We start from the raw sequence: 23,659 nt of genomic DNA on the forward strand, positions 1-23,659 counted from the left end.
CAGTCATTTGATGTAGGATCGGAATATTTCGTATTGATCATTCGATCACTTGAAAATTGCTTATAAGCTAATAGTTTGTGTGATGAGACAGCAATTGTCGTCTTCTAAGAATGTTTCGATGATTGAAATGGGAGTTATGAGCTAAAACCCATGTCTGGATACATTACGGTTTGTGTACTTAGTGTACGAAATGTTTTGACGGAATTCAGGACTGGAAGTTTGCATACCTATTCGCAAACTTATTCAAATGTTTAAGTCAGGGTACTTAAGTTTGCATACCCGTTCGCAAACTGATTTAACTGTTGAAGTCCGGGAACCATGTTTGCGTACCCGTTCGCAAATGGTTTCAACTGAGTTCGGGTCAGAGCTAAAGTTTTCGTACCCGTTTGCAAACTGTCGGCTTGTGACCAATGTCCGGAACTTAAGTTTGTCTACCCGTTTGCAAATTTAAGTGGTTCAAGTTCTAATATCGGTTAAGTATGATTTCATACTCATGAAAAAAATACATTTATAAATTAAGGAATGCAATCTTTGAAAACCATGGCTAAAATGTTCATGAACTGATTCTTTTGAATCAATCCGGTTTTGCTTCAATTGTGTCTTGTACACTTCTATGAGAATATAAACAATTGAACAACTCTATGAGTAACACAATTAGATTCATTTTATTATCAATTGATCTAGAAGTGTTAAGATGAATAAGGTTAAGAGACAAGTGTTCATATGGCTAACTTCGGTTAACTGTTATTGAGCCAACTTAATGTACACGTTTAGGTACGGTTACCCATATCTAAATGAAGGTATATTTCATTTGTGTGTAACAATCTAAGACCATCTAACAGCGGAAAGATATTAGCTAGAATCTTGAATCAGGGTTCATCTAACGGTGAATATTGATTGCTTTGTTCCAAAGTTATCAAACCCTGATTTGACGACTATATAAGGGATAACTATAGCAACTGGGAAACCTAATCCCCACACCTCATGTGTGATACTAGTTGAGACTAGAGTCGATTCTCCGTTAACCTAGGTTTTTCCTAAAACCATTATAGGTTAACGACTTAAAGACTTCATTGGGATTTTGAAGCCATACCCAACTATTTTCTCTGTAGTTGCGTGTTCTGATCTTACTTTGTTCTATCGTATTGAGTACTATCTTCTCTAAGATTTGCTCGAGATTTATCTTCGATAGGTAAGATATAAAAAGTAGTCACAAGCTCTTCGTCTCATTCTTTGCGATTCCACAATAACTTGCTATACTACCATACAGTTAAGTTATTGTGAGGTGATTGATATTTCTAGGATGTCCTTCGGGAATATAAAACCGGATTATCAATCGGTTCATGTTCACCTTGAGTTATCAAAAGACGGAACAAACTTCGTAGGTATTTATGTGGGAGACAGATTTATCTATTAAAATAGACTTTTCCGTTGGAGACAGATTTGTGTATCAAGTCTTCGACTTTGGGTCGTAGCAACTCTTAGTTGTGGGTGATATTAGCTAAGGGAATCAAGTGCGTAGAGTCCTGCTGGGATTCAGAGGCGTAAGGAACGCGACTGTACCTTAATCAGTGTGAGATTGGTTAGGGCTCAACTACATTCCAGTCCGAAGGTAACTTGTAGTATGACAGTGTCTGTAGCGGGTTAATATAGTGTGGTGTTCAAATCTGGACTAGGTCCCGAGGTTTTTCTGCATTTGCGGTTTCCTCGTGAACAAAACTTCTGGTGTCTGTGTTATTTCTTTTCGCATTATATTTTCTATATAATTGAAATATCACATATTGTGCGTAGTTCAATCAATTGGTAAATCCAACCTTTGGTTGTTGATTGAAATTGATTGACGCTTGAATATTGGTCTTTGGTACCATCCAAGTTATTTCTCATATTTATCCGTCTCACAAATTTCTAACTGTTTGATTGCAAACTGATTTGAGAACTTGAGATATAACTCTTGGATACTTTTCCGTGATTGAGTCTGACTTTCTAGTTGATTCTCTTGGAATTGTATTGGAGTTAGTCCATACAGATTTCCTAAATGAAATATTGGGTGTGGTTGTTAGACCCCCCGCTTTTTCAAGAACAATTGTGTGTGATTGCTACAAAATTTCCCGAAATCAAGGAAGAGATAGATAAAGTTCAAGCCTCTTGGATGTATTCCGATGATGATGGATATTATTAACTTCCTTATCTTTTGATATTATGATGTCTAACAAACTTCTTTTTGCGATTTTATTCTTATGAGTAAGACGGATAACTAGGGTTTGGAATAACATTATGTGTGATTACACATAGCTATTTCAACGATTTTCATTTTGCGATGTTTTTAGATTTATTTATTTAAATTCTAAAGTTATTTGGAAGATGATTTTTGCAGTATTTGATCTTTTTGATTTCATATATTGCAATTGCTTATGAGATATATATGTGTTTACGTTCGTGAACTGTGCTTATCTTATATATACTCAAAATTTAAGTCTATTATGTCTTTATGCAAATATTGATAAAAGATAAAATGAACTTTTGAAAATTCCGCAGTATTGACCTTTCCCTGATCCAGTTGTATATGAAAGTATTGTATGGCTCCGTAAGTTTTCTTATGTTGAGCGTTTCCGATTAAATTAATCAATAAGGTCTTCTTGTGGTTAATTTATTCGAGTTTACTGGATACAAATCCATGTGATTTGTTAATGTTCAAAGAAATCCTTCTTTTCATAATAAAGTAAGGTCTCTCATGTTGTTTTCTTGGGAATGACATCAAATGGGGGAGAGTTCTTAATTGAACTTGTGCTTAATTGCCATATCTTTTTGGGGAGTGCGGCTGTGGAATATCATAGGAGTTGTATTGTATCTTTATAAACACCTTGATGAATACACTAAGTTTCGACTATGAGAAATTATCGAAACAAAGTTGATATGTTCTCTTTTAGTCATGAAGTATCTTTTTGAAAATTTCATTATGATCCCGTAGTTTTTGCACCTTTGCCAATTTATATTGACAAAAAGGGGGGGAATTATTTGGTAGTTCACACTACATACATATGGTTTACAGATCATTATGTAAGGGGGAGTGGTTTTCATTGTAAGATGAAGTATTGACTAAGAGAGAGTGATACATATCACCATAGTATTATTTCAAAGTTGTGATACAATTGGACTTTGATTATCTATAATAATACTACGACACTGTATAACAATGATGTTTTCTTATTGTTATGGCTACGGATCTTCAACAACAATGATGTTGAGTTGAACACGTTTAGAATCACTAAAGTACTTGGAGTAACGAAGAATTCAAGGAATGTTATAGAGCCAAGGAAATGAAGCATGATGTATGAGAAGATACAAAGTTTGTTTATTTTGTAATCCATATGTATTGATAGTTTTGTCACTAAAATTGACAAAGAGCGAGATTGTTAGAGCACTGGTCGGTCGAACTCGCGAGCGTTTGTATCTCAATCTTGTTTGAAAGTTTAATTGATCAAGATTATATACTTGATTTCTAGTCTACTTATAGCTATGTCTCGTATTAGGATACAATGTGTATTTGAGCTTTATACTTCACAATGTTCACCAATTGAAGACGAAGATCTACTGAGGATCTTGAAGTAAATTCATCAACAAAAGATATGTGGAGACTAAAACTTATCTATCACTCAGAAGTATATTCTATTCTATCTTCTAGTGAGACTAAGTCGTATAACTATATCGACCTTTATATTATACGCATTTAATATTTCGAGCCGAGTTTATCCCGCTTATCTATTTCTCGAAATATGTGTTGGAAGCTTTTTCCTTTAGATTTGTTCATCATATTCTTGACGAGTTTAGTTGGAAATAATATATTTATTGGAAACTAAATATTAGGTCAAAAGATGATCATGTGAAAATTACCTTGAACATCTTATATGATTTGTGTGAGACAGTCATTTGATGTTAGCTTGGGAAGTTTCGTATTGATCATTCAATCACTTGAAAATCAATTGAAGCTAATGGTTTGTGTGAGAAAACCATTGTCGTCTTCCAAGGATGTTTCAATGATTGAAATGAGAGTTTAGAACGATTACCCATGTCTGGGTACAATACGGAATGCATACCTTGTATGCGAAATGATTTACCTGAGAAGGTACATAACTCTTGTTTGCGTACCTAGTATGCGAACGAGTTTACCTGAGTTGGGTCCGGAACACTTGTTCGCCAACCGGGTTTGCGAACGGCTTGACTAGGCAAAGGTCCGGAACAGTTGTTCGCCTTCCTGGTTTTCGAACACGGTGGTAAAGTTATAGAGTCGATTATGTATGATCATACTCATGAACTAAAACATTTATGAGTTAAAGAACTCAATCTTTGCAGACCGTGGATTAATGTTCATAAATTTATTCTTGCATAAGTACTTTGTACGATTACGAATCAAACCGATTTCGATTCAATTTGTTCATATAAATTTCTATGAGATAGTGAACAATTGAACAACTCTATTTGAAACACAATTAGATTCATTTGATTATCTTTCATGATTGATTGATCTTCATATGTGATCTAGAAGTGTTAGATGAATATGGTTAAGACAAAAGTGTTCATATGGCTAACTTCGGTTAACTGTTATTGAGCCAACTAAATATACACGTTAAGGTATGGTAACCCATATCTAAATATAAGTATATTTCATTTGTGTGTAACAAGCTAAGACCATCCAACGGTGGGGATTGATTGCTTTATTTTTAAGCAGACTTAGCTTGAATCTTAAATCAGGAGATCATCTTACAGTGAATATTGAATGCTTTTTTACTAAGCTATCTTAGCTTTGATTGAAAGCAACCCTGATTTGAAAGGCTATATAAGGGAGAAATCTAGCAACTGGAAAGCCTAATCCCGGAACTTTCCTGTGTCCTAGTTGAGTACTAGAGTCGATTCTCCTTTAACCCAGGTTTTTCGAAAACCATTATAGGATAACGGCTTGAAGACTTCATAGGATTAACGAAGCTAGATCCAACTATTTTCTCTGTAGTTGCTTATTCTGATCTTACTTGTTATATCGTATTGAGTTTTATCTTCTCTAAGATTTACTCGAGATTTATTTCCGATAGGTAATATATAAAAAATAATCAGAATAGTTCTTCTTCTCAGACTCTTGTGATTCCGCAATAATTTTTCGTGTTAATCAGTTGGGTTATTGTGAGGTGACTAATATTTCTAGGTTGCTCTCTGGGAGTATAAGATAATGTTATTAGCTTGTTCCTATTCACCTTGATTTATCAAAAGAAGGAACAAAAACCGAATAAAGAATATACATATACGTGGTAGACAGATTTATTTATAAGTCTTCAAATTTGGGTCGTAACAACTCTTAGTTGTAGCTGAGATCAGCTAAGGTAATCAAGTGCGCAGAATCCAGCGTGGTTTTATAGGTGTAAGGAACACGTCGGTACTTTAATCGATATGAGACTTGGTTAGGGATCAACTTCATTCCAGTTCCAAGTTAACTTGTAGTAGGCTAGAGTCTGTAGCGGCTTAATACAGTGTAGTGTTCAAATCTGGACTAGGTCCTGTGATTTTTCTACATTTGCGGTTTCCTCGTTAACAAAATTTCTGGTGTCTTTGTTATTTCTTTTCCGCATTATATTTTTATATAATTGAAACATCACAGGTTGTGCGTAGTTCAATCAGTTGATAAATCCGACCTTGTCTGTTGGATAGAACTTGATTGACACTTGGGCATTGGTCTTTGGTACCGTCCAAGTTATTTCTCATATCAACCAGGCTCGGATATTTCTATCTGTTTGATTTTCTGATTGTATTGAGAAAGAGATAAAAACTCTTTGGTATAATTCTTGATTGAGTTTCACTTTTAAGTTGGTGCTCTCGGGATTACATTGGAGTTTAGTTCATACAGATTTCCAAACGAATTATTGGGTGTGGTTGTTATACCCCCGCTTTTTCAGTATCCCCGTGTCTTCGACCTTTTGGTAACGCACGTGAATCTCAAGAAATAAATCACTATCTCAAGTTGCTTTACCAAGGAAAGTCTTTATGTACTCAACTCCTTTTGATCGTATTACAAATAGTAAAGGAACACATATGTTTGGTAACCACTCTATTCAATTTTTAAGAAAAGATATGTTGAGTCGTTGACAATGGCTCTTATGTTTAATCTAATAAACTCCTTTGAATGGTTAGATCAATCCGAATCTTAATTACCGAAATAATCAATTTCCGGATTTGAAATCAAACAATATAGAAACTCAAAGGGAAACTATAAAGTGATATCGATGTTATCAACTAGGTAATCATAAGTCTATCAAAGATAAACAAGATCTAGTTGGATCCCAGTCGATCAAGATGTGTGCACAAAATTCAAAAGATACGGAAACTAATTAGATAAATCTTCTTCGTCTTCAAATCTTCGATTATCTTTAAAGTACCTGCACACATAAACTTGAATCCTCTTGTGATCAATCATGCACATAACAAATTCTGTTAACAATGGATTATCACAAGATGTCTTTAGATCTAACAACAGTTCTAAAGATACTTTCGATACTTTGATCTAGTTTGAGTGACCCTTATGCCCGAAGAGAAGGCTCTTAAGAATAATCAAACTAGGTGCAATCAAAGTTTCAACAACCGGTAGTCAATCAAATCAATAATCGAAAACTAAAATAACAAAGCAGTTATCTAGTTTCCCACCAACGGTACTCGTAAAGCTTCTTGATCCCACATAAGTCTTTAAACGAGCGGTCGTAAGAGATTTCACCTAATTAGGTTACTTTCCTCTCCGAATAGACGGCTCCACCAGAAACAACACGCATGAAGTTTTCCTAGCTCTTTGGATAGTTTGCAAGAAATGCAAACTCAAGTATTGATAGACCAAGGTATTTTGGACAATAAGAAAATTCCAAACCGAAAATATTCTCAAGAATGATTTCGGTTTTCCTATTTCCAATAAATGTCAAACAATATTTTCGAAATCTCTCTTAGAAATTTTTTATTATTAGTTTAGCAAATTAACTAATAATTCTTTTCTAGAGTATATGCTTTAATTGCTGGTAATTAAAACATATAAATTCAAAATCATAATTAAATGCTTTTCAATATTTCAGTTTGGGATCACCCTGAGCATCAAGGAATATTTGTGAACAATTAATGATAAGAGTTATGCACATGTTCAAATCTTATCTTAGCAAACCCTAATTCCAAATTCACACACAACATAAAGAAATATGTGAATATTGGAAACTCGGTTTTGCTCTTGGGACAGGATCTACCATGACTCCCAAACTATGTTATGACCCGTTATACCATGACTCCCAATATAGGTTATGAATGATTATACCTTGTTTTCCAATACTAGTTAGGATCGGTTATACCTTGTCACACAATATAGGCTATGACCGGTTTAAACCTTGTCTCTAATTCTATCTAGGATCGGTTATACCTTGTCACACAATATAGGTTATGAACGGTTCTACCTTGATTCTCAACATAATTTAAGAATGGTTCTACCTTGTCATCTTGCATTGGTCATTCAAATAATCTTCAATGAAAAACCGGACCAATACATTTCCCTTTCGATTATGGACAAGTTCATACATCTACTTCCTTAAACTATTGTAATAATATATAGTTTTCTATGATGAAATCACACATATATTTCACACATAATCAAGTAACTAAATACATAGATTATGTTGATGTCGTATTTACGAAGTTCAAAAGATAAGCGTTATACTTCGTAATTCAATATAATTCCTTGAAACTTTGATCATAATGCTATGAACAAGTCTAATCACTAGAGTGTTATAAATATAGCTTCGCATGTTATATTTTCAATATAAAACGACTTGAAAGATATTTTAGGAATGGAAACAAGTCAAGTCAGTATTACTAACCTCAAGTGGAAAGATGATGTCTTCGTTATAGTCGTTACTTCTTTACATTCTTCAGGTCTTCTGAGTAATACTTATAAGTCTCAACATTCCTAGACTTTCTAGTCTAATCTAAACGAAGTGGATTCTAGTACATTTAATCAAGTGACTCTAGATGAGTTTTGATACTAAAATATGACAACCAAACTTAACATACCAACGCTTGATGGGTTCAACCGAGCTATGCTCTAACAGTAGGGTGGCGAACTCGGTTCACGAACCGTTGCACCATGATTCGTGAACAAGTCTTGCGTTTCACGAACCGTTGTACCAACTTTCCTGATAATGTTTAGCAGATGCTCAAAGACTTATTATTTTAATATGTTAGCATTGCTAGATCTCTCTTAAACACTTCTAAGGCTTCATTGATTTATTAAAACACTTAGATGTTTTAATCATGATTAATTTTTTAGGTATTTAAATGAACATCAAGTAGATATTAGTTCTTTGGCTAACTTGCCAAACCGAACAATCATTATACACGGTTACTGAACTCGGTCTAACCGGACCTATGCGTATAGTCTTGTATTGTAGTTTGAAGACCTATTTTGTTTGCTTAATTCTCAAGTTATCTTAGATTGAATTCTAAGCTAACCTTGGTATTTGAAAACTATAAATAGAGCATCTCTGTCAACTGGGAAAATCAATCCCTGACACTTTGTGTCCTAGTTGATTCTAGAGTCGCCTCTATTGACCTTTTAGGTCTACGACTAAAAAGACTTCGCTTGGGGATACCGATGGATATTTTTTTTATGGAAAATCCTAACTATTCCAATTATTATAATGTTCTTATGGAATTACCACATAAGGCACTTCCAACTTCCAGTCGGCTTGCCGCTTATTTGTCGGCAATTTCTCTAGATTGCCCCACGTGTAATTCTCAATTACAGAAATAAAGCAACATTTTTTCATAGAGTGCCAGAGCAATTTGGTTTTCATTTTCTCTAGCATATGTAAATTTTCATTTTTTTTCCACGATTTCCATTAGTTACTAGATATCTAATTGGTTATGCGCTATAGAGTTTTCGCCAATTTCTAACAAAGTGACAACCATCTCATGGTTCATTGGAAAAAAAAATGTTCTGTGATTTTTGAAAAAGTCACTCCCAATCCAGACTTAGTGATTGAACAAATTAAAATCATCCACATGTCAGTCCCGACTAATTATCGCCAAATACTCTTCAACGTTATCTCTCGGGATCAATTAAACCTCTTGGTCCATGTTTAACAGATTGGATTATATTTATTGATGCTTCCTTTAAGGAAGAAGTCTTCATATTATATATACTCGGTAAATCAAGAATCGTTATGCACATTGCGCCGGGTTCGAGTTAGGCTACTTTAACTCCCCAAGCAGTTGTACATAACCCAACCCAATATCTAACTCATAATTACCCAGAAAGTAAAAACCCGTCTAATCTTACAGCTGGGACAACAGCGGCTGGTCCAGACTTGAGACAAGATGTCGCACAATTTCAACGGTGAAGAGGGGAATGACTCCGGCATTGGAATTGGTAGCGGGTGAAGAGGGGAGTGATCAAAGGTCTGGCTTCATTGTTCCAGCTTTGGACCATAAAACTTGTCCCGGCTTTAGAGTTTTAGGTTTAATTACGGCTGCATATTAACGCTGTCAATATAAAAACCATCTCTCCTCAGAAACATAAAGAATCATTGCTGAATTCCTCTATCTTTCCTTCAAAAAAAAATGGCCGTGGGCGTTGACTAGGGTCAAGGAATAAATTTTTTTCTCATATTAACACTATCTTCGTTTCGAGTTCTGAATCTTCTTTACATAATCGAGTCCCAATACAAATCATTTCTCTGAAACGTTTTGAAAAGCTCGAGGACAGATTATAACCAACTTGTTAGTGGCTGAATTCCTGGATTTTTATTCCTACCTTCACCTCCGATTCAACCAATGGAAAACAAAGCACCGCCTTCTTCCTCCAATGCATGCAAGGATAACCAAACACCACATACGTATCAACCAATATCTCACTCAAAGTCTTCTGAAAAGATGCATTGAAATTCAAGCCGAAACGCATGCGTGTCTCAATTAGAGGATGAATTTTTGTTTAAAAACTACATCAGAAGAAGAATAGAAACCTTTCTGAGGATTCTAATCAGACTTCCTTCTTCTCCTTTTCCTCTGCATCAGTCTCAAGCAAACCTGAAGAACCTTTTAAGAAAGTAGATGAAACAAATCAAAACTTTTCAAAAACAAATCAAACTTACATCATCTCAAAAAATATACCAAATCTTCAAAACCTTTAAAAACCAAAAAAGATACAGTTCCAAGTTCATCTGCAACGTTTACAAAAAACCACAAAGAACACCGTATCCCAATTCTTCAACTGACTGAAAGGATGCAAAAACTAATGCAAACCCATAATGAACATAGCGTAGCTGTAAAGGTGGTAGGAGGGTATGAAGATTTTTTCCAGGTCAAAAAAGCTTTAGCCAATAGAATCTTCCCTATGATGATACATCACATAGAAACAAATGTCACTTTCCAGGTTATTCAGATGTCACTCAAACACAGATCTGATAAATAGTTCATTCTGGCTCAGCAACCATGGATTGCGGGACCATATGTGATTCTATATGAAGACTGGAACTTTTTTGTGCAACACCCACTCAATTGTTTCAAATTCTCACCTTTTTGGCTGCAAGTTCTTAATCTACCGGGACTGTTCAATGACGAGGAGGCAATCAAAGACATCATAGAAAGATCGGGAACATGAACGGTGCTGAAAGTGGATCTGGAAAGTGCACAACCTCGAGCGCTTGTAATGATGGATCTAAATAGACCGTTCATGCCGGGAGTCATGTTAAATATAGGTAAAGGAAAATGGATTCAGTTTGCTTATGAAAATATACCCGTCCATTGTTTCTTCTGTGGTTTCCCAGATCACACATTCAAAGAATGCAAGAACAACTCAGTAGCAAGAGTATTTCTAGACTTTCCATTCGCAAAACTCAACGCACATATGAAGGCTAAAACACCTTGGGAGAAGCGAACAAATTACATGATTGAATACAGGGCTACTAACATAGCTTTGGGGGAATCATCAAGAATAGGAGAACAAGCATCCACAGATAGAACAAATCAAATCAAAGATCAAAGAATGGATGGGTTTCCCACAACTGCACAGGCAAATAACAACCAGAATCCGATCCAAGAAGTTCAAAAACAAGTGACTCAGGAAACTAGGTCTACAGAATCAGCTAACCCACCACCGTTCCCAGAGAGATTGGCTGAAGAGATGACTAAGCACGGCCTTGCATGGATCCCGGTAATCCCGCAAAAGAAGTCTGACAATCTAACTGCTACAAGCCAGACAGAGCAGCCGCCGCAGAAGAACAATAAAGATTGTGCCCATGCACAAAAACCTGGAAAAACACCTGCAACGAAAAAGAATGTCGGAATCCAAAGATAAGGGCCCACAACCTACCACACCAGCATCGCCAAATCAACCACCTTGTGGACCATCTGTTCAACTGGACAATTAGTGCAACCAAAGGGAAATCTCAACACAGTCATAAACCAACTCTAAAGGAAAAGCAAAAGCCCAAGTGGAGGAATCTGTGGATACGAAAACTGAAAACATGGATCGGCATCAACTACCAAACCCGGAAGCTAAGATGCAGCAAAAACCTAAACCCGGTATCAACCATATGCTAACCTTTTTTACTCCTGAGTATACTAAAATACTTTTGAATGAATTGGAAAACAGGAATATGCAAGTGAACATTCTAGTTCATCTTGTAAAAGGAAATCCAGAGGTAACGGTGTCCACTGCACTTACACCTGCATTGAGAACTTACAAGAGAAGAATTCCGCGAACGCCTTCAAAGCTGCCAACACACCTAATGATCCCAAATACACCTGACTTTGGAGCTCCACCGTCTCAACCAAAATTCCGGAAATTTGCCTCCATAGCTGAAATGGAATTGAATCAAGCAACAAGGCCGCGACATCCAACATTTGAAGTACCTACCTTGAGGAATAGAAAGCCGAGAACTGCTAGAAACATCTTTCATCAAGCACGAAATGTCACTGCTGCAGAACAATCAGCAACTTCCAGCAATGGCTCTAACAAGGAGCGGAAAAGTGAAGAAGAACGTGACTTACCTTCAACCTCAGTCAGACCATCTTGGAGATTCTCCTTAGATACAGACACGATCAGAGAAGCTGAAGAAAATCTTGCGCGTGGTGTTGGCTTGAACCAACACACACATAAGAAATGAGTTATTTAGCTTGGAACTGTCAAGGCATTCATAATGCCTTGACAGTTTCTAAATTACGTGAGTACACACGTAAATTTAGACCTGCTTTACTTTTCCTTTCAGAAACTTTAGCATCTGTGTCGCATATGTCTTTTTTGGGAACTTCCTTAGGTTTTTTGGATCTTTTACTGTACCGTGTGAGGGACATAAGGGTGGCCTCTGCTTGATGTGGACATCCCACATGACTGTCTCTGTTTTAGTTGCAAACCAAAATGTAATTCATGCAGCAATCTCAACAACTCAACCACAACCTACAACACCTTGGATGTTCACTGACATCTATGGACATCCCCAACCTACACCAAGAGCAGCACTGTGGCAAAATTTTGACAACATTGTGAATACACCAACAATCCCTTGGATTCTGATGGGTGACTTTAATGAGGTCGTTGAACAAATGGAAAAGAAAGGAGGAAGGCCGGTGACAAACAACCAGGTTAGAATTTTCAACAATTTCATTAATACGCATGGGCTTATTGATCTAGGATACCAAGGAGATACATTTACATGGACCAACAATCAAATTGATGACAATTTTATCATGGAGAGACTTGATAGAGGTCTAGCAAACCAACAATGGCTGGATGGTCATCCACAAGCTCTACTAAGACATTTGCCACGAATAGGGTCGGACCATGCACCCATTCTTTTGAATGAAAGAGCAATGCTAAGAAGCATCAACAAAAACTTCAGAATGGAACATTTGTGGTTCTTACATCCACAAATGAAGGAAGTCGTCATTACATCATGGCAACATAACTCCAATCGAGACGAAGCTCAGACGGTAGGACAAAAGCTGTTAGCAAGAATGACAAATACGGCTGTAGCACTACAATAATGGAATAAACACACATTTTGTCACCTACCCCACCTCTTTAAAGAAGCGGAGTTTCAAATTCAACTGGCACAATCAAAATGTGCCACAACAACAGGGAATGAACTGATCTTCTATCTGCAACATGAGAGAGAGACTAGGAACTCACATCTGATGTTGATGCACTGCCATGATGAGTATTGCAAACAAATATCACGTGTAGATTGGCTGAAAAATGGAGATATTAATACAATATTCTTCCACACTAACTATCAACCACAGAATTAATCACATCCACCAACTACAAGATGCAAACCAACGATGGGTGTACAATCAAAGACAAATTAGTGCAATGATAGTCCAACACTATGAACAACAATATATAGCACCACCAATAGTGATGGACATGCAACTCTTTGCCAGTATAACACCTTGGATATCACAGTTTCATTGCAACCAGCTGATGAGCGCACCAACTGTGGAGGAAATTCACAAAGCATTGCAAAGTATTGGATCGGAGAAGGCGCCAGGACCTGACGGATACACAAGTAAGTTCTTCAAAACTTACTGGGATATTACTCAAACTGAAATAGTAAACCTGGTGACAAATTTCTTTGAAAATGTGGAGTTAGCAAACCTAATCAACCATACAAACATTACTCTCATTCCAAAAACAGAAAACCCAACCTCAAAAAGTGATTTCAGGCCCATTGGGATGTGTAATGTAATCTACAAAGTAATTTCCAAGTTACTGGTGGACAGAATGAGGCCCATACTACAATTTATGATCAGCCCATACCAGAGTGCCTTTGTTCCAAATAGAGCTATACATGATAATATAGCCATTTCCACTGAAATCTTCCACCACATCAGATCAACACCACCAACCAAAAACCCGAAAATTGCTCTGAAATTAGATATCAAGAAGGCCTATGACAGTTTAGACTAGGGTTTTGTGAAACAAACCTTGATCTACCTAGGCTTTTCAACAAAGTTTGTAGAATATCTAATGTGTTGCATAACTTCGGTGACATATGCTATAAACATCAATGGTACACCTCAGGGCCACATACATCCAACTAGAGGACTAATACAAGGTGACCCCTTGTCACCCTACATCTTTATTATGTGTGCAAAAATGCTATCAACCAATCTCGCAATTTTGGAAAATGAGGGAAAATTGAAAGGATTGAGCATCTCGACAAGAACTCCTCCGATACTCCACCTGATGTATGCGGACGATCTACTAATTACTTGCACATCAGACCAGGTGACTTGTGATAACCTCAACAAGATACTGCATAGCTATTCAACCTCGGAAGGACAAGCTATCAACTTGCATAAATCAGTCATCATTCACCATCCACACACGACCACAAATGAAATACATAGGCTAACAACAACTTTCAACATTCCGGCAACGTCTAACCCACCTAAATACCTAGGTGTGGAATTCAAGCAAGGAAGGAATTCATCACTTATTTTTGCTCAACTCTTGCAAAGACTGGAAAGGAAAGCCAAAGGATGGATGGCGAAATGTCTCAACCAAGCGGGTAGATGGATACTAATAAACTCAAGTCTAATACCCATAGCTAATCACATTATGCAAACTCAATTGCTGCCAACTCATGTACACCACAAAATAGATAAGATAGCAAGAAATTTCTTTTGGGGTCATGATAAGACGACAAGGAAATTGCATATGATTGGTAAGGAGAAACTAAACCTACTGACTTCACAGGGAGGATTAGGGATCAAGAACACTAGAGTGCACAACTTTGCTCTCCTGGGGAAAAGGATTTGTCAAATTCATGCTCGGCCGAATACAATATGTAACACCATGTACATATCCAAATACATGGCAGAGGAGTCAATCCTGAGAAGAATACGAAAACCAAAGCCGACAGCAAGCCCGACTTGGAAGAACCTGACAAAAACAGCTTCTTTTGTACATGAAAATTTTGCAATGCAGATTGGAGATGGAAATGCGACACTAATAAAAGACAATTGGATACCCATGCATGCAAGGCTGACAACTCTGGGAAATTTAGGTAACAATTTCGTAAGTACGTTAATGATTCCACATTCATTTAATTGGAACACTGAGTTGTTACAACAGAGTTTCGAGCCTCAGATTAGCAAGGCAATTAGCGCAATCCATATTCCAATCCCAGCTTCACCCGATAAACCAATTTGGCCACATGCCATCAAGGGACAATACACGGTCAAAAGCGTCTATGAGATACTTCTACAACATCAGAACACTCAAGCACAACAACCTCAGCAGAGAAATAATTTCAACACAACAAGAAGGTACAAGGACCTATGGAAAGTAAACTTCCCCCAAAAAATTAGACTTTTCCTCTAGAAAGTCAGTCACAATGGATTACCAACTTTTGAAGGCCTTCACTATAGACACATTGTTAGTTCTAACATGTGCCCTATATGTAAGAATCAACCGGAAACAATCCAACACTGTCTGTTTGAATGTACCGTGGCAAGGGAGACTTGGAATCTTATGTGCCAACATGTTAACAGAAATGCAACCATTCACAACATATACAACAACATTGTACTACCACCACACCCGATACCAAATACCATCTTCCAGCAAGCACAGGTAATAACACCAATCCAGTATCAGAGAAGAGATACACCAGCAGCAATTGCAAGACAACCACCATCGAATTTCGAAGACTTTCTGAAAATGCAGGAACACAAGGAGGATTTCACGTTATGCTGCTACATAATTTGGAATATTTGGCTGGCCAGAAATGGAAAGGTATACCAAAACCAAGTGCAGACACCACAACAGACCTTCCATATATCGTTAATGCTAAGCCAAGAATACCGGTGGGCCACAAAACACAATTTATTCACACCGGAGGCAAATGGACAACAACTGGAAAGAACAAAAACAATTAAATGGATCAAATGGGAGGCACCGACAAATCAATGGCTGAAAATCAACACGGATGGAGCTACAAAGATGGATGGGATCAGTACACCGGAAGTAGCTGGAGCAGGATGGATATGCAGAGACGACAGGGGTTCAGTCATCATGACAATGGCAGCACCGATTGGCAAAACTTCAGCAATAGTAGCGGAGACATGGGCTATGCTGCTAGCCACGAGAATGGCAATAACAAAAGAATGACAATATGTCCACTTCGAAACAGACTCGACATCTTTGTTGGCGCTAATCTCGAAGGAACAGTCCGAAGCACCTTGGATCATTCAAAACATGCTGCACGAAATACGACAAAATCTGGAACAATTAATGAGATATGTCACTACACATATATACAGAGAGGCTAACCAGGCGGCAGATGGATTGGCGGATTTCGCAGCAAAAAAAACAATTACAAAACAGGATTACGGACAATAATTTTTCAAAGAATTTATGGGATCACACAAATCCGGAATTCCTTAGTGTGATCTTGTTGAATGACTCGATGGGGACTCGCTACCGAAGAGAAGTTCTAGTTTAATAAATAAAGAACCTTTCTTTCAAAAATAAAATAAAATAAAGAATCACGCTCCGTTAACAAATTTCATCATTCATGGCGGATTTCAATAATCTCCCCGTGGAAATCAAATTAGAGATATTTAGTCGTATACCAGCTCAATCTATACTCGATTGCAAATTAGTCTGCAGAAATTGGAAAAATACTGTTCATATTGTTTCTAATGATCGATCGTTCTCTCAGAAGCATCTACGTCATCTGAATCACCCATCTGCTGCTGCTGAAGATTCTTGTAAGTTGAGTTTTCTCGCTTCATCTTATGAAGAACTTTACTATTTTGAATATGATCAGAATCAGGAGTTAACAACACCAATCGAGAGAATTAGAAAGATTAATCCAACACCACTTTATGGGGGTTTCTTAATTGGTTCGTTTAATGGTTTAATTTGTCTTGCTATAGGCAATATTGATATACCTTGGAAAGTTCAATCTTGAATTCAGCCCTAAGCCTTTTTCTGAACATGGTAGTTTTGCCAATGGAGCTATTTACTGGGTTAATGCTGAGGTAAATACCATCTTGACCTTCGACTTGATTGAGGAAAGGTTCTGCGAACATCTTGCACCTCCTCCATTGCCACCAAACACTGATTTGGCAATTGATACAGTAGGGATTTTGGATGGGTTTTTGTATATTTGCAGTGTACGAAGGAGATGAATGTTTTGATATATGGCTATTAAAAAAGAAGAACGATAATCACGGCAAGAAAGAGGGGGAGGAACATCAGTCATTGGGTTGGAGTAAAGAGTTTAGGGTTAATCAAAGCCATTCATTAGCCATTACGAAGGGTGGCGGTGTTTTAACTTACACTGATAATGAGTACTCTCTCAACATTTATGATACTAAAGCTTCAACTTCGAAAAGGCTTGTGGATTTTGAGGAACGGGTTCTTCGAGTATTCCCTCACAAGAATACCGTTGTTTCGCTGAAAGAATTAGGGGAAGAAGATGCCTGCATACTCAGTTGAAGGAGACAGAAAGCTTTGATTCTCTCTTGAAGCAGCTACAGGAGGATGCAAACCCTGAATATAACTGGTAATCTTCACTGAGTCTCGACAGTAATATTCATATCATTCTGTAGACTTAGGAGTTTCATTAACAAGCAATCTTTGTGTGTTTGTGAGTGATATATATTTATACATAGCTTTTCTAATTTTTCTTGTATTTTGTCTTTATATCGTTTATCCAACTTTTTGACAGTGTTTTCTTTTTTGCGTTAAACCACATTGCTTAGTAAAATGTGCCTTTTTGTTGGTGGCTCGGCCTTAATTTGTTGGGTATGATGTACACTGTAGTGGCATTTTTCGTTTATACATGGTGGTGAATAAGCGTATGCTGGTAAAATCATAAATTTGAGTAGGAAACTGCACTGAAATTTATCTCCATCCGTCGATAAATTTCATAAAACAGTTAGTCAATCAGGCACAGTTCTCTGTGATAACTATCTTTATGCTTCCATTTTGTCATTTACCATAACAGACCTAATTGCTTATTGCCAATGAGCTACTATTCCACCTCCATTGGAAGGATCTATTAGCTAGTTACCTTGCAGGCTACAACAAGGATTCAGAACTATGATTCCCTAGGCAGCGAGGATTTTGGCATTTTCCTCTAAATGGATGAATTTGTGGTTATTCACACACTTCATGCCTACTTCCTAAGCTGTATCAATTTTCCATGTTTTAACTCTGATTCAATTAGATATCAAGTTGCATCATTGCAATCTGATGACAACAATGGCATAAATGTGTACGTATCTAAGGTTTATTCAGCACTAGCTCAGTTGCATCAGCTCTGTAAACATTCACTACTGTCAACACTTCTATTGATATCTCATTCCTGTCTGTCAATACCATTTTCATTTTCCCCGTCGTTTGCATCTCGAGATATTAGAAATGCTTAGTGTTATCAGCTGGGCTTTGCTTGTTATTTTGTCAACGGTCAGCTCTCATGTGAAAAAGCTTTTGAGGCTCTCTAAGGAGATACAGAACTGACAGCTTTTACACTATTTTTAAACCTTAGGCTGTTTTCAGCATGCATATAAAGCCTCTGTTACATCTGGTAAAGTCTCCTTAACTCACACTGTTATCAGCTTGTTTTTAGCGACGGTCAGCTTCCAGGTGAAAAAGCTGTTGAAGCTGTCGGAGGAGATACATAATAATAGCCTTTCCCTGTTTTCTGGTCTGCATATATAGCCTCTGGTACTTGTGCTCACTGTAGTAATGCTGTCTATATGCCACCTCCATTATTGACTCGTCACACTGCATTTCCTTCTTCTTCTTGTGCGACACATAGCCATCAACAGTTTCAGCCCCAGTAGAAAAAAAAATGGGGGTCATCATCATGATTTTTGTATGATAAATGGCATGTCGGATTTACCAGAAAAAAGATAGGGCATAGAAGAGCACATCCAGAGATTCTAAGTTTACTAGATGATATATGTTTTCATACTAGTGAATTAGGTGTTGTGATTCTGGTAATGATGGTTGTCCTTCTGATGAGACTGAAGATGATCTTTTTCAATGTACGTTGATATGGATAAATTTACTTCAGCAACATCAAATGAGAATACTACTAGTGGTCGAGATGTTGAACAGACATCGATGAATTCGTTGAATTCAGAGAGTTTAGTAATCAGCCGGTGGTGGTTCAAGAAATGGATGAGAGGTACACATCAACATTTTCAATGGATGGTTTTACAAAACTGATTTGTTAAGGGGTAGTTGTTTGGAAAGCGGTGGTCCTCTTTCAAATGAAGCTAAGATTGCTGTTTCTGCTGTTAAGCTTTTTGAGCTTGCACTTGTTGTTCCAAAGCGCGCCTAAAGGTATAATTTTTTAAATTTTGAATTTGTCTCTCTTTAATGTGTTCTAGTGTGCGCAGAGCTAAGATTGCGTTGTTTTATTTTCTGAAACGCCTTTCTACAGTTGAGTGTTCTTCGAGAGCGATGAGAGGTTTATGCGTATCTTGGTTATTTAACTTATTTTAATGCCTTATTTATGGCTTATAGACAATACGTTTTCTTATCTTCACGTGAAGGTAACTATCCAACTCGATTTTTTTTAACATCTCGGAGTCTTTGATTGCTGTTGGCATATCTGAGTATTGCAGTTTCGATTTGGAGATATGACCGTTCAATTCCTTGTTATTGTTATAGAAACATATATTCCTGACGAAGGCCTTTTATTAAAGTAATTCAACGTGTTTGGTCGCGTTGTTTCAGTATAGGGATTCACCATGGGATTTAATCTTCGATATTTTAACATCTAAGTGCCTATATGCTAGTAACAACATGACGAAAAAAGCTGTCATGTGTTTGGCTAAATTAAACCTATTCTCGCGGGTATTGCGTATCATCTGGCCTTTACTTCAATGCTCAGTTCGACTATTCTCATATCATGACGATTCTTTAAATATATAAGTCAACTAAGACCCTTCTCAGCATTATGTAAACGTTGTCTGGTAAGGTGTAGATGTCGTCTTTTAGTGATAATAAATTCTTTGTAGATTTAATGTGTCTGGGCATCTACTAAAGCTTACTCAGCTCCTTTTGTCGCGCTCATTTCTCATACACATGCTGGACTTTGTGATTCGATGATTTTGGCATTGTCTGTCTACTAAAGCTTACTAAGCTCTTATACTTGTTGACTTGTATTTGTGTTATACTTGACATTCTTTGCTGCTGAAGACCTGAGAAGCTGGTGTTACTAACCAAAAGATAGAAAATGATGGTTTTGGTACCAATGAAGTATTCCTGTAGGTGTTGCATCATGGTGGTACTATGGATGCCAAACTACCGCAATGGCTAATGCTACCTAGAATAACACACATATAGATCTTGTTGGAACTCGCATGCCTTCTCTTGGATGTAATAATGTTCTTGTTTTCTTTGGAGGTTACTTGGTAATAATTGGGGACCAGTCTTAGAATTCAGTATCCGACTACTTTAGGTGGAGTCTAGTTTTCTGATATTCAGGTATTGTCGATACTCTTGCGATGATATAAATAAATTTTAAATTTCTCTGGATGGGTTCGTATTGGAGGTGGTGTGTTTCCTCGCATCAGGGAGCCTGACCATATCGTAAGACACCGACGCCTTTCACTTTTTCATTTTTTTTTTTTTGAAGCATTCCATTTTCTTGGATATTATCAGAGGTCACTGTATCTTGGCGCCAAGTTCTGATATATATTGGTCTCTCATAATTTATTCTTGATATCAAGAAAAACGATAATGAAGCAACTCCAACCATGCTGATTTCCCTCGTATATAAATTCATATTACAGGCGTGTTTTCGGTTTTCTCGTCTGAACTCCGTTTCTTGGATTTCCTAAATTGTTTCCTCACTTATCTGCCTTCTTTCATGTATTTGCGTTAGGGGTGCTGAAGGGTTACGACAGACCGAGGAGGAACGAAATTGGTAAGAAAGTAATAAAGCTGACACATAATGAGGTCAGTCATCTGAACTTCAAACTTCCTTCAAATTGAATTTCGATTGTTGCTGAAATGCTGATTCTTGCCCGATAATCAGCTTGAGCATATTTTGCAGTTTCTTTGAAAATGTTATTCCCATATATTTTACCGGCTTCTTATTTCTTACGCAGAATTCATGATAAAGCTCAACCAGCACAAAAGGAACGCAGAATTCATTTGTCAGAGTGGAGAGATTCATTCTGCACGACAGATTGTTGTTAACTTATACAGATTGATTAAAGACTCTGCAGCTAAGATTTTGTATTATTCTTTTTCTGTCTTCCCCTTCTGCACTCATTATAAAAAGGAAAAGAGTGATTTTTATGAAGAAATCAGATGGAGATTTTCTGCGGTTTCAAGTTCATAGAAAACTAATCAATAAAAGCAACATAATAAATCAGTAGAAACTCCGATTAGTACTAATCAATGGAAAAGGTTGACAATTCAGATGATTTAGCATTTCTCTTCATTTTTATCGTCAACTGCTCTTGTTTCTTTTGCTTTACAATCATCAAGATAATGCTGATAGATATAAGAAACGAAACCCGAAAGCGATAACAACATTGCCACTATCTTTACTCCATCCAATTTGTCATGAAAAAATATGACAGAAAAAATTGGAACAATGGGTAAACCCAATGTGCTAATGACATTAGAAAAGAGTGAAGATGCTTCAAATACTAACCCAAGTATGCCAACAGATGATACCTGCCAAGTTACTGCAATCCACACCAAAGTCATCACATACGAAACACTACCTTCTCCGTACTCGCTAAGCTCGTTCTTCAATCGCCTCCAATCTCCAGTTGCAAATAATCCGACTAAACAAGTACAAGTAGAGACGACCGACGTAGAGATTGACATTTCTAGTACGGTAGATATGGTTTCTTTCTTTATCACTTTCTCAAAGCTGAGTTGTGTGAGGGAAAGCAACAAGGAGTAACCGGCAGAGGCACTAAGTGTGCATATGAATCCAATAACGTATTTACCTTCAGAAATTGTTGTTGAGTTTGAAGAGCCCTCGGGATCGATAGCTAGGAGCACCACTGATATGGTGAGGAGAATCAAAGAATTGAATATGAAAGCAGTGAATTTCTGTGAGTTGATAAAGAAGGAGAATATTGCATTGAAAACTAATTGAGTTGCACATAACAGAGAGTATGTAGACACCGGAAGATATAAGAGCCCATAGGAGTACAACATGCCATTTCCTGCTATTAGCACTCCAAGCGAGATGTAAAGGAGTGCTAATGTCCATGCGGATGCTGAGGGTATGGTGGTTATGGTGGTGGTGGAACTGGTTTGGGGTGTCAAGTATATCTTGACAACAATCAGAGGGATAAACAGGACAGGAAACCCAGAAGATTGCACAAATGTTGCCATCCATTTACTGTTCCCGCCTTTATCATAATATAATTCACCTAAAAGAGTGGCTACTGATTGACCAGATATAAGCAGAAACGCATACACCGTCACCCGGAACCACCAATTATAGTCTTTGCTTCCTTTTGTGGTCGACTTAGATGTTGGTTCTTCACTACCAGTTTTTGCCGCCGTTACTTCTTTTGATTCTTGACCTGATGGAAAAATAACTCACGATTTAGTAAAATGCTATATTCTGTCAGGAGTTTTAACTTGTTTTCAAGATAAGAGGATGAACTGGCTAGTAATTAATTAAGTGATACTATAACTTACATTTAATTTGGAGTTGTACTTCTTGAATTTCTCCCATTGAAGATAGGTAGGTACTGGGGACGATAACACACAGTATTACTACTCTCAATCTCTCTTCTTTTTCCCCCCAGAAATTCTTGTTTGAGAACAAGTTTAATAATCTTATGCACAAGAAGAGAGATTTATAGATGAAGCTTTACGATGCAAATTTGTTGACAAAAGTTACACGTGATTGATTGAATGAATGGTGTGATAGCTATTGTCTTCACTCAATACGCACTTCAAAAAAAAACGATACCATATCTTCATAGATGTTGTCTTCACTCAACACCCACTACTGAATATGACACTCACTACGTACTGATTATATGAATAGCTATAGTTGTGAAACTACAAGCCAAAGAAAGCTCTGGAAATAGAAAAGCAAAGCGCATTCTGATGTTAAATCTTAACAGAGATCAGTTTGTTGTTCTGGTATATGATAATGATGTTCACTTGACAATTATAACAATGAATACTTGTTGCAAACGTCAAAAATGTTGCATCACCATTTTCTTCATGAACCGTAACCAAATGCCCTTCCTCTGGCAACCTTCTCAACTGCTGTTATCATCGATTATGCATGGTTAAGTATAGGTTTGAAGGGGCGTTTCTTATACGAGAGTTCGTATTTATGTGGATTATTCGTGAGTTTCCTTGTAATTGGCATTTCTTTTGGACTATGATTATTATATACGTAAACAAGCAAAAAATTCAAAAGCACAAGTTTTACTACACTGATACAGATGTTTTGTCTTTTTTCTTTGTCTTTTTCTTGGCATTTGCGTTCGACGGATCCATAGGTCCGACCAGTTGGCCAGCACAGGCCCAGCCTTTACTACGAACACAGACCAGCCGTACACAATCCACTTGCACCTATCATGTATAATTGTGTCGCCGTCCATAGGGGAGGGTGGAGGGCGTACT

General features: G+C 37.2%; 1 protein-coding gene across 1 annotated transcript; it reads right to left on the reverse strand.

Annotated features, from left to right (window-relative positions):
- Positions 1-21,416: 21,416 nt before the first annotated feature.
- LOC113338124 (probable purine permease 11) lies at positions 21,417-23,153 on the reverse strand. The gene is made up of 2 exons (XM_026583635.1): positions 22,715-23,153; positions 21,417-22,596 (listed from the first exon to the last, which is right to left on the reverse strand). Exons 1-2 carry the CDS (start codon positions 22,749-22,751, stop codon positions 21,473-21,475), a joined length of 1,161 nt encoding a protein of 386 aa, XP_026439420.1. The 5' UTR covers positions 22,752-23,153; the 3' UTR covers positions 21,417-21,472.
- Positions 23,154-23,659: the final 506 nt, after the last annotated feature.

Source organism: Papaver somniferum, unplaced genomic scaffold, assembly GCF_003573695.1.
Source record: "Papaver somniferum cultivar HN1 unplaced genomic scaffold, ASM357369v1 unplaced-scaffold_18, whole genome shotgun sequence".
NCBI lineage: Eukaryota > Viridiplantae > Streptophyta > Magnoliopsida > Ranunculales > Papaveraceae > Papaver > Papaver somniferum.

Coding starts and splice junctions, on each gene's coding strand:
- LOC113338124 (XM_026583635.1), bottom strand. CDS start 22,751: ATGGGAGAAATTCAAGAAGTACAACTCCAAATTAAAT. Junction 22,597..22,714: donor AGTACAACTCCAAATTAAAT/GTAAGTTATAGT, acceptor TTTTTCCATCAG/GTCAAGAATCAAAAGAAGTA.